At 39.0% G+C, this 12,986-nt stretch overlaps 1 protein-coding gene across 1 annotated transcript in view; it reads left to right on the top strand.

The window, feature by feature from the left end:
• LOC136866886 (amiloride-sensitive sodium channel subunit alpha-like) overlaps positions 1 to 12,986 on the top strand; it is a 547,990-nt gene that overhangs the window by 315,956 nt on the left and 219,048 nt on the right. The window contains exon 7 of the mRNA XM_067143979.2: positions 3,991 to 4,060. Within this exon, the coding sequence (XP_067000080.2) occupies positions 3,991 to 4,060 (70 nt within the window). The remainder of the gene's footprint in view (positions 1 to 3,990; positions 4,061 to 12,986) is intronic.

The raw sequence follows: 12,986 nt of genomic DNA, 5'->3' as shown, positions 1-12,986 counted from the left end.
TTGATTCTAACTCTCTCGGTTATCTGGTTTCAGGGTGTGTTAGGCCCTCTTGTTCAAATTTAATCAGATATTCTCGGTGGAGGGTAATTATTGTAATTATGTGAAGCTGGGAGGTTTTGAGATTTCAGATTTTTCTGTTCTCGTGAGGTTCTTCGTCTTAATCATCATGCTGTCCCTTTCTCATGGAGTCTAAGGTGATTTGGCAATCCCGTTAAACTGAAACTGTGATGTATTCTTGGCTTGATACTGGTGGATATCCCTGTTGTTGATGACAAACCCATCCAGACCCCACCATCTTGCAATACGTGGAGGTCTCCGACAGTGTTTTTCCATGGTCGTCCTAGCCTATATATATATATTGCCTTACCATGATTCTGATTATTTTCTAAACTTGTAATTCTGTGTCTTATTGATTATTCTGCATAACGTTTTCCTAAGTTCTACTTTTTCTAAGCAGGTAGTGTATTGTGCAAGGGAGTTAAGGTTGCAAATTGTAAAATGGTCATGGTGAGGCGGTTCTGCACATCTTAAAATGTTATTTTGCTCTGTAATTCTTTAAAGATGTTCAGATAATATGCTGGAAACCTATTTCGATGCTCACCTCCTCTATGTTTGGTGATCTTGTATTTGTGGTTGGTGTGCTCCTGCTACTTCCCCTTTTAAACAATGTACCTGAGAATTTCGATGATGATGTGTCTATGCATTTGGTTATGCCTGTTGCACCTTGTGCGTTATGGTAAGTGTAAACTAATGCATGTTTTGGTGTATTTTCCTATACCTTATTTATCTGTTGGTAGTTGCTTAATGCCATTTCATTTTTAAGTTTGCCTTGTGTTTCCTGTGCATATCCCCTATTTCCCTATGTGATCTGAGGATGAGCCGATTGAGTTATATGTAGAGGTATGTTTAAACTAATTTATGGCAATGGACGTCATGCGGCGACTCATTTATCAATTCCTCTAACCTTCGATTTTTCTTCCTGAGTTAATTCTTTTCTCGTTAGCCTAACTTGAGGCTTAGAAAGAAGCACGAACTTGCATTACTTTAATTTTGAAAAGAAGTTCCCACATTGTAAAAAATATTATTTTCAAGTTGCCCATTTGATGAAGTAACTGATGGTCGTGTAAACCTAATGACTAAAGACTGCTCATGGTTGTGAGGAAAAGTGTATATCTGGTTGTAAATGAACATTGGTAATTAATGAAAGTGAAAATTATCTGATCAACACTGATTTGTTCGAAATTATATTAAAATAAGTAATTTCTTGTGGAAAATATGTGAGCAAGAGAAACGGAATTATTCTCAGTGATTGCAAAGGAGGTTCAGTGTGTGATTGATATTAGTGATTGAAAAGGAATTGAAGCTGGCTGTTCTAGAGGTTTTGGGTGCAGTGATGATTATCCGTTATGGACTTATTATTTTGAAATTTACGTTGTTTTGGGATCAGTGTACGTGGGGGGAGGCTGTCATAGTGGAGACACGCTTTTAGCCTTTCTCCCCAGCATTTTAGGCCTGGGTGACTCGCCTTTGAAATTTGTATCACTTTGGAATCTTATTCCAACTCTGTTTCATTTTACTTCCTGTGCGACTTAGGTCGCTAATTCTAACTGCATCTTCTCCGCCGGCGGAAGAACTGCCATCGTTTATAGACTACACGATGTGTTTTACTATTTATTTTCTTATCTCATGTCTCTTGTCTACTGGTCTAATGGCGGGGCAGCTAGAGAGCGATCTCAATGTGTCCGCTCGCTCTCCTATGCCCCATTTCTGTACATCGCCTTGCTGGAGCGAGTTTAGTTCATTATCAAACTCCAAGATGGGTGGAAGCTTAGCGCTTAGGCTCTTTGTAAGAGCAACAACCCCGGTTAAATGTGAAGGATATGGGCTAAGGCCCTGAAGTGTTTTATCTTTTAAAATTATCATAATCTTATTACCTGGAGTGGACGCCTGCTATTTATCCTACTTATTTCAGTGCCACGAGGATGTAAGTAAACTACGTCTCAACTGACGCCATGCGTTCGTTTTCTTCTCATGGACCAACGTAAGTCTACTACAAGTTTTGCTTTCCTCCAGGAGCTGGATTTCTTCGTCTCAAAAACTTTAATTAAATTAGTGGATCTTATTCTGTTCTACGATTACCATTTCTGGTAGACCTTCATTTGAAATGAACTTGGAAATTTAACAACACGAGAACCTTCGGCCTACTGACTGTACTATCGAAACCAACTATGTGTGCGAGTATTTCTTTTCATTCGGCGAAATGTTATTAGGAGGTTTAGATTAATTTGTTTTGGGTTAAGTTAAAGAAGTTTGGTGTAAATTAAACTTAATATGTAAAGGCATCTCTTAAAAGGTGTGAGATCTCCAGATTATCTCCGTGGATCGGAGTCTAGTTCTGTTTTAATTTGATCTTTTCTGTCTTTCTTTTCCTTTAGTCAATTTTTTCTTTTGCTCCGGTAACGCTGACTCTTGTTGACGTTTCCATCGCAACCGTCGCCTATGGGAAATATTGTTTGGATGATGGGGATGGTTGACGACGAGCGTGTCTTTAAGTTGGGAGCTGTTGGCTGTTTATTCCTCTCCTTAATTGATTCATGATTTAATTGTGGGAGTTTTTCCTTTGTGGATTGTGCTGCCTGGTGCTTTATGCCGATCTGGTTTTTGTGTGCACGCTCTGTTGTGATTTGGGCCGATTGTTCTGATAAATTATAATCGAATTCTAATTGTTGGTGGGAACGTTATCATCCATTGTGCTATCTTCTTCTTCCATTCCGAAGGCCGGTGAATTTTTGGAGTTTTTTGGTGGACTGTTTCGTGTCAATTATTTGTGTGAGCGCCTTCCGTTTTGAAAATGCTTTCTGTGCACGTTATTTAATTTCACGTTGCGCCTATTGTGATCCGCTTCAGGAGAGAATCTGGCGGCCTTACTTTAACATATTTTCACTTAATGTACAAAATAATTCCTGGAGAAAGAATTTTTTTCCTAAATCATTAATATACAAGGAAATCCTTGCAAGTTTAAGGTAATTACTCGAGCTCCTCTGGCAAGCAGTCAAATTAGTCCATTGACATTCCTGCAAATAATCATCCTGTAATTAATTGATTTGGCTTCAAGTTTACCTTTTAATTTATTTCCTTAATTTAGAGGGCGTCCCTCGTTTGAAGGTATCCTTGGTTTTCAATTAAATTTTTTCAGTTAATCAATTTATTAATTATGATATTAGTTCAAAGTTTCTTTTATTAATCAATTTCCCACTTAGGTAATTAATCTCATGGGTTTTGTGCAGGTTCACCTCTTTATCTAATGGTTTTTCCTAAGTATCATGTGTAACCTTTTGTCACAGTAATGAAATAATTTAGTTCTCTCAAAAGAAACTCACAGCGTTTTTCTTTAATGTTTTCTGATATTTTCTACCGTGAAAATCTTTATGTTACGATCTAGTTGCCTCTGATTTATGAGCCGTTAGTGAACTTTGGTGAGTATTTGCTGTTTCCCTTGAATGTTTTTCATGCATTTTTGCTATCTCTTGTTCTTATTTACTCGTACCAGTAATTGCCGGTACGACTGGTACAGTAAGGATCATACAGAACGTCAGTTGAGTTATAGAGATTCTGCCAAGCAGTGATAATGCATTTACATCCCATTTGAAGGTTTCGTGCATTGGAGGTGTCATTTATAGGCTAGAAAGTAGTGATGAATTCTTGCTCGAGAGAGGGAATGACATGTGTTGTGGTGATTTGCTTAGAGACTAAATTTTGTCATTTGTTGAGTTCTCCTTCCTCCATCTGCTGTTGGTACACTCTTTCGTTTTCTTGTTTTTGTCTTTGTACTGCGTAACGGTTCAACAAGCATCATGCTTACTTGCATCATTTATGTGCGTTTAAGTATGCTGAAGTGACTTAGTATTAAATTAAATGGCAGTGAGCGGAGTGCTACCGCAATAGAGAGAGGCAATTTAATTTGTCTTGTGTCTTCAGCTCCAGAGTCAGTGTGCGCCACCAGAGTGTTGGACGCCTTCGAGAGCAGAGTTCGTAGTTGTGGGTGTAACATGGACTGTAGGTAAGATATACCAAATTTATACTTTACAATGAAAATGAGAGAATTTTAAACTTTTCAAACCAATTTTACTAAAACGCTTTATCTTGTTCTCCTATATTGATTTATTTACCTTCTGGTACAAATTGAGTAATACTATCAATGGATAATTGAATAAATACAAAGTAGAAAACGAGAGAGAGAGATGTGGAATACAGAAAAATATAAAAACACAGAAATTATGCAAAATATAAGTAAATACATAAATTAACAATGGGAACTGAAACAGAATGTCTAGTTGTTGTTGAAGCTGTCAGAAGGTTGTCGATAGTTCCGTTGAAAGCTCTATTTGGGCATCTGAAGGCGATGAACGCATTGTCTGGAATTCTTCACCACAAAAGGTGGAAGGCCCCTCTTCCATGCCCAGGGCACATTCTGTCATGCACTGCGCTGGAGATTAAATCCAGCAGTTTTCTTTTATCAGTTTTTGAGCCAGCAGCCGGGGAGGGTTGAAGCGATTCTCGGTGAATTGCAAGTGATTTAGTAGCCTATATTTTATTTGCTTCTCGGACGAGATTGTTCATAAGTCGCAGACCTGGTGGAAGGATGTGGCTAAGGACTGGAAGCCAGTTTTGATGACACCATAGATAATCCCCATTGTCTGATTTAGGACGGTGTGGGCGCTATTCAGCCTGACAGAAGAGCAGTATTCAGAACTAGTGGATCCCCATGTGCTGCCAGAAAGCTTCTTGTACTTAGTTTGGCTGTATTAGCACAAACTGCTATAAGTGCCTCTGTATGTCGAGGACTCTCTTCCCTGCTTATGACATCCCAGGTTCCTCTTTCTGTAACTTGCTTCTTATCATCCACAAACATCCAAGTCAACGCATGCATTAGCAGCTGACAAGGAACACAGCAATGATCCTACAGTAAGTTAGAACTCTGCTGCTTGAAGCGCTGGACTTGTACGGTAGAGCTCCAAACGTTGACCAGTCAGCCATGAAGTAAGACCGGGGTACACTCCTACGAACCCACTATGCAGGCGGAGAAGTGGCACGTCCTAGGTGGGTCCTCACCGGCTTGCTGGTGTACTTGAGCGACCAATTTGGTTGACTGCGTTTGAAAGTCAAACATAGAATGTGGCTATAGACTGCACTCGGATACGGCGGGCAGTCACTGAGATAAAAATACCCAACATTGACAGAAAATGAAAGTGTAGACTCAAGACAGGACAACATACAGTATAAATTCCATCATACAACAGGGGAAACTCAAAATTTTTACAGACGAAATGGATCGCAGATGGATTCTAATGACAGGAGTTCAAGAAATAAGAAACACTGGTCAGGAACTGAAGGAATCGCATGGATGGGGAATTTACAAGAGAATACCAGGAAAACATAAATAATGAAGCAATGTTCACAATTCGTAGTCAATCTCAAAACAATCGAGTCAACAATCTCACAGGCTCGTAACACAACAACAAATGCCCATGCTCCAACTAATGATAAAAATAATAAGGAACACAGAGGAGAAGTAGATGGATTTTGGGAACTTATACATGCAATTACAAACATAAATAAAAATCAAACCAAAATTTTAATTAGAGACTTCAATGCCCAGTTAGGAACGGAAAATATATACAGAGACCTAATTGATAAGTGGCCAGCATAAAGGACAAGCAGCAATGGCATAAGACTGGTGGAATTCTGCAGAAACCTTGACATGATCTCAAATTCAGCATACTTCAAGAGGAGACCAAATAACCTCAAAACATGGAAACATGCAGATTGGGAAAAGGAGAATGGCAACTGGATCATGTTTGTATGAATAAGAATTACCACAGTGAAATCCATAATGTGAAAGTCCTCAGAGCAACAGATACCATATCAGATAAAAATAAAAATTAAATTCACCCCCTTGACAAAGGAAAAATCCCACCCAGAAACGAAGAGAACCAACAACCTTCACAAATTGATAAATTAGAAGGAATACGGTACGAAGAACGAACTAGAAATAAAAAAAATTACGGATGATCTACAGGAAACAAATAACTGAACAAGTAGCTCTGATAAATCCAAGGAAGGACACCAATGGGGGACGATGAATGTGATAAAACAGCAGAAGATAGACCCCGAGCCTGGCCAAGGTATCAGAGTCTAAACACGGAACAATCACACTTGAAACTCACAAAACAAGGAAAGATAACCAAAAAATTAACGAGTTGGTTTAAACGCCAGTGCCAAAAATGTGTACTGCTAATTGTAGGAACAAAGAGTGAGAAGACAAAAACAAGAGATTACTAAAAAATATTTAGCAGACAAATACAAAGGTATGATCCTCCAACATTAATGTTAAAAAAGAATAAGATAGCCCATAACAATAGAAAAATAGAGAAATAATTAACAAATAACTAAACTGTGAAGATCCCCCAGAAAATCTTCAATTAAACACAGAAACGCCAATTAAATCACCAGTAGAAAATATAAAGCCACCCACAATCCATGAAGCCAACAAAGCTTTGAAAGCGTAAGTGTAGAAGATAAAACATTTGCAGAACTTTGGAAATATGGAGCAGAACCAGTAAAAATATCATTACACCAATGCAGAGAGAAAATTTGAAACAAAGAACAACCTGAACATTGGTCTACTGATATAATCCATCAGATCCATGCAACTATAGAGAAATTTCCCTTTTAGATTGCACATATGAACTCATGTTGAAAATTCTATACAATCGTTGTAAAGATTAACTTGAACGGGAACTAGGAGAATACCAAGGAACATGTAGGCCCTGGCAAAGCTGCCAGGAAAAATAATGGATATCTACAAAAGAAGCCAAAAACAACAACTCATAACCTTTTTATATTTCCATAAAGCTTATGATCGAGTCCACAGGTCCTCAATATTGAAGATACTAGGATCTTTCAGACTTCGTCCCAAATTAAGAGAAATGGTAAAATTAATCCTACTTGTACCGGGAGGTACACCTCAACTCCACACATTAAGGAGCGCTATCTCTCATACAAATCTTGAAACAGCTAGTGCATGAAGTTGGGACATTAATCGGAAGATGTCACTCATAAATAACACAGTATTGTGTTATTTTAAAGTTTCCTAAACTGACTGGATATTTTATTTTTGTTTTGGTGTACAGCAAGAAGTCTGAACTTTTCTCTCTAGATGTCCATACTAAAACTGAGGTCATGCACTCTGTAGCAAGGTGGAAGAATTAGTCATTTATAGAAGTTTTGCATTTATAGGTCATCATAACTAAATCAACTTTCATTTATTTTGATATTTCAAGGTTTGCAACACTTCCTTCTCCTCCCGCCAGCTTTGACTCTGGCCAATGGGAAATTTTCTGTCATTATTTTCAGCCAATAATAGGCTTCTCGAAAATTTTAAACTATCTTATAAAAATGAGAGGGTGTGTCCAAATTTAGTCCAGAGCCTTCTCGAACCATCCCCTCGGCATATAAGCTGGGGCTTTTTCAAGCTACCTTGTCTTATTGATCATCAAAGTACTGAGTATGTACCGGTATGTTAAGACAGGAGGCGGCGTGCCTCATCCTTCGAGAGGGAGAACTTCAGCCCAGGTAATGGCCACCAGTTTTCTGTCTCTGTAGGTATCTCCGCAAACTTGCCCGAGGGGAAGGTTCTAAGTTTTAGCTATGTAACCGTTTTATTTCTAAAATGTTAACTTCCTCCTTTTCATGTAAAATTTCATAATGTCTTAAACTGTAATCGGGGGTAGAGAGTGCGTTACCCTCTCGAGTTCCCTTTCAATTTACCATGAGGTGACTACGATTTTGTAACTATTTCTTTTCCTGTAATGCATTAATTAGCCTCTGTATCATCGGGCCGCGAGGCCAATTAGGGTTTTATACATGGTTTTAAAGGAGCGCAAGTGTACGCCTCCATACATTTTGAGTTTGGGCCAGTAAATTAACCTGTTCTTCTTTTCCACGAAGTATGGGTGCTAGATATATACTACATGGCTAAGAGAGGCCAGAGATTGTAACATTACCTTGAGTGGGCTGCGGTCTCCTTGGTTACATTTGGAGAGCATGTGAACTCTTTTCTGGTATTTATGTAATATTGTGTGGGGTCTTTTGGAAGGCCTATTTGTAACCGTTGGAGCAAAGTGCTCTTGAATTGGGATATTTCTGTCCTTGTCTAAATAACACAACATAGGGAAGGTTGTAAATAGGGAGCTTGAAGCTCAAAACTTATAATTTCCCTGTTTTGGGGTTTTCTTCTCTTGTACCAAAATTGTTATCGTACCTGACATTTTTTCTTCACCTAGTAAAAATGCTTGTTAAGTTTAAAATTTGAAAAGATTTTCACTTTTATTTTTAAAGTTTTAAAGAATATTTGAATTTTATAGACAGAGCCATTCAGCCCGCACCTCATTTCACCTCTCTGTGATCCACGAAACCCCATCCGGAGTAAAATTCAAAGGAGAAATACCCGAGCCATTTCCGATTAGAAGAGCGTTATCGCCATAGTTTGGAAATGCGTTCTAGAATACGTTATGAGGGAATGATACAACGAAACTCATAAGAACATAAAAATTGGAACCAATAAAGATCAAATAAAGTTAAATTGTTTGGGACTCGTGGATGACTTAGCGTTACTAGCTAATAACAATCTAGAAGCCAGAAATCAAATAACAGGTGTACAAAATATACCACAAAAATAGGACTCCAGTATCGTTTCATAAGACTGATATAATGGCAGCAGATTCAGTAACCACATTACAGTAAATAACAGGGAAGTAAAAATAGTGAAACAGTTTAAATACCTAACGTGCATGACAAGAAAATAGTAATAAAATGATAGAAGCCTAAAATTTAATGTGGCCTACACAGAGTAAAACATGTCTATCGATCGAAACAAAATTTAAATATTACTAGATGTTTGTTCAATCAGACATGACCTACCGAAGCAAAACTATTCTTAAAATCACTCAGAGGAACAGAATTGACAAAATTATAAAAGTAGAGAGAACATGCATACGTCAAGAATATAAAAAAGATGGACAATGGTGGATAGAGGAACCCATCACAGATACTGTACGGATAATGTAAACACAGCAAAATAAATTTATTTCCGTTCTCCTTGGATTGTGGGAAAGGACCGACATAGTCTATATATAGGCGTTCCATGGGGCGAGACGCTTGATGCGATGACAAAAGCCCTAGCTTAGTGGACAAGGTGGGCTTACTAAGCAACAAAGATTTACAAGCTTTCACCATTTCTCTAACTTCACCGTCCCTACCTTTCCAAATAAACATCTCTCTGATCTTTTCCCGAGTTTTGAAGATGCCTAAATAACCCCCTAATGGTGCCCTATGGTAGTATTTGAATACCATAGGCACAAGCCTAGCTGGAACCACTACTTTCATCTTTTGATCGTGCCTCGAAAGGCAACACAAAACCCTGTTCCTCAACCTATAAGGGACGACATGTTCCCCAGAAGAAAGGCTTTCCATTACAGGGGCTAGCACTGGATCTTTACGTTGATATTTCTCAACGTCCCGAAATAACATTGGAGGCATCAGTCAGGATAGCATTAATACCCGAAGGTATGGGCGTGGGAAGAAGATAACTATCTTCCTGTCCGTCGGTCTCTACTTCATGTGAAAACATGCGGCTTAGACCATCCGCAACTACATTCTTAGATCCTCTAATGTGTCTCATATCAAACTGGAAAGCAGAAATCCTTATAGCCCAGCGGGCGATACGTACAGTACGACGAGGCCTAGCTAATACCCAACTTAAGTCTTGGTTATCCGTTTCTAGGTCAAATTTGATATGTTCCAGATATAGCCGGAAGTTCTCTAATGCAAACAAAACTGCCAATCCCTCAAGTTCATAGATAGAATATTTGGCCTCTTGAGCCGATAAGGTTCTAGAAGCATAGGCGATGGGTCGCCTTCCTGAAGCAGGACAACGACAATAGTCAATAACAAGGCGTCTCTTTGGACAATGAATTTCTTCGAGAAATCTGGCATGGCTAATACAGGGCCGTTACAAAGAGATAATTTCAGATCTTCAAAAGCGGCTTACTGAGAAAGTCCCCACTCGAATTTGACGTCTTTCCCCGCAGTACGTTCAGGGGCGCTGCTCTGTTAGTGCAGTTAGGAATACATTTCCTGAAGAAATTCACCATGCCTATAAATCTGGCGATGCCTTTGATGTCCTTAGGAGTTTTGTAATCACGGATGGCCTGTGTTCTGGAATGATCGATGGAAACGCCATCGGGCGACACGATATGCCCTAAAAACGACATGGAAAGTTTAGCAAAAGCTACCTTAGATAACTTCACAGTCAACCCACCCTTACGAAGGAGATTGAGTACTTCCTTTCGATGATCTAGGTGTTCCTCAAAGGTCTCAGAAAATACAACGTCATCATCGAGGTAGCGATACAGATATTCAAATTTGATATCCGAGAAGACCCTATCTAGGAGTCTAATAAGAACAGCTGCCCCCGTGGTGAGCCCGAAAGGCACGCGTTTATACTCATACTGGTACCAACCCGTGGCGAAATCCGTTAGATATTTCGATTCTTCTGCTGGATGGATCTGGTTCTATGCCTGATTAAGATCAAGAATGGTAAAGAACTTGGCTTTTCAGAACCATGAAAAACAAGAGTCAAGATTAGGTAGGGGCACAGATTGTAACACCACCTTAGGGTTCAAAGCCCTGTACTCAATCACAGGCATGAAGCCACCTTGGAGTTCAGGCAAAAGAAAAATGGGGATGAATACGCCGACTTAGAAGATCGAATGATACCATCCTTTAACATCTGATCGATGAGTTCCTTAAGAGCCTTCATTTTAGGTTGGGACAGCCGATATGGCGGGAACCTAACTGGAAGCGAATCTGTTACCTCGATCTTATATTAGATAAGGTCAGTAACACCAAGAATATCAAAAAATACATCAGGAAGGGACTTAACAACTTTCGTATACTTTCAGGCTGCTCCTCAGGTTGATGTCTAAGATCTAACAACATCTCACCCTGGGTAGGCGAAACAGATGAACATGACACAGAATTACATGAAGGTGCACGACTTGCTCTGAATGTCGAGCACAAGACCAGTAGAAGGCATGAAATCGGCCTCCAATATTATACGGCAAGATACTTGTTTAGCAACCAATAATTTCACTTTCCAGGTAAATTTTGAAATACGAACTTTAGCCCAAATGAAACTTAAAATTTCTAATGGAGAGGAGTTAGCCGAAACACATTTAACTGAAGAGGTACAAAGTCTGAAAATTTACAACAGGTTTTTGAATTAGAATACCATTCTTCCTCAATTATGGAACACGCACTCCCTGAGTCTAACAGAGCAGTGACGGGTTCATTGTTTACTTCAATTCTAAGGAATGGCACAATTGTAGAAGTCTGAGGCCTTGAAATGATAAATTAGAGGAAACTTCACCCTTACCAGATCTTTTACTGGGTTCAACAGGGGCTGAGCCTCGGAAGGTGAACATGCTACCTCAGCCGATGACACTAGTCATTTCCTATTTTCAGCGTTAGCGGAGGTAGCACCAGAAGTTGAGCAAGAGGGTGCGCTATGGAAATTAGTACAATTCTTGGCAAGGTGAGCAAAATAATTTGAGATTTTAAAATTGTTTATACATTACACCATGTTTTGCGAATGGAAAAACGGTCTGACGGATAACTAAGCAAGTACAGTTTTCTGAAATACTGTTATATTTACCCTGTTTTGCTAATATAAAATGTGCAATGCAATTACAAAACAACAATAATGAGTACGATATAGAATAATATTTTTAATAATAATAATAGTGACAATTAAAATAATGAAAATTGGAGCTCTTATGAAATTTTATTTTAACTGAAAAATTTTGTCAAACGTTCCATTTAAAACAAAAGACATTTGAGAAGGAGAAAATACAGTCTTCTAAGCAGCAACGTACTCACGCAAATTTGAAATACGCGGGAACATGCGCTAGGTCGTAAAACGAACTCCAATCATACTGAAATGTAAGAAGCTGTTTCGAATTCATATATCAATAATATAGTCATTTGCGCATGAACTTATATCACAAAATATCACTTTCGTCAAGCACATGTTTGCCGCGAGAAGCCATTTCTTAGAGCTCACTGATTGGCAACATCTACTGATGCATGTTGATTGAAAATATCGTAAATTCTCTGACTTAGACATATAATACTGCCTTCTGCTTAAATACTGTCGTAACTAACACGATGTAACCACCAGAATGCGTGCATAGCTCGATCTCTATTTTTAGTGAATTGTCAAACCTTACTACGGGCCATGCCCGCAGCGAGCTATGCTGGCAGTTAGAGTACCCGCTCCGTTCTTAGTCCCACTAGATTTTATTAAGGGGCATTTGTTGTGAAGATGTTCTGTTGATCCACATTTACGGGTGGAAAAAATTCGTCGAGGTGGAGGCGGAGAACTGTTAGAAGACGGAGGGCGCTCCTTCGCGACTCGTAAGGTGTCGGCGTACCTTACTCCTTCTGCTGACACAGCCATTGCCTCTAATTCAGTAAAGGTTTGGCGACGAGACGCGAAACATAGATACGACCTACAGGGTGGAGAAATATCTTCGACAATAGTTTCCACTATTTGTAAGACTTGATATCTTGGATAAAGTCTGCAAGATTTTCAACCAATCGCTGTGCTCTAAAATAGAACATTTGGATCAACGATGACATTGCTCTGGCCGGAATAATGTTTGCCAGGTGGTGGGCGTGGAAGTCTTCTATGGATGATCTATCAGCTATGGCTTTAATTATTGTGTTCCATAGGATGCCTACAGCATAAGAATACCTAATTTGAAGTATTTGGGAATGAGATAAGGAAAACACTAACGCATGGTCTTGAAATTCTACTAAGATCCTTAGGAAGGAAATGACTTCATTAGTTGAGTTTACTGAAA

This window comes from Anabrus simplex, chromosome 3 (assembly GCF_040414725.1).
Source record: "Anabrus simplex isolate iqAnaSimp1 chromosome 3, ASM4041472v1, whole genome shotgun sequence".
Lineage (NCBI taxonomy): Eukaryota > Metazoa > Arthropoda > Insecta > Orthoptera > Tettigoniidae > Anabrus > Anabrus simplex.
This window is presented reverse-complemented; position numbering and strand designations above follow the sequence as displayed.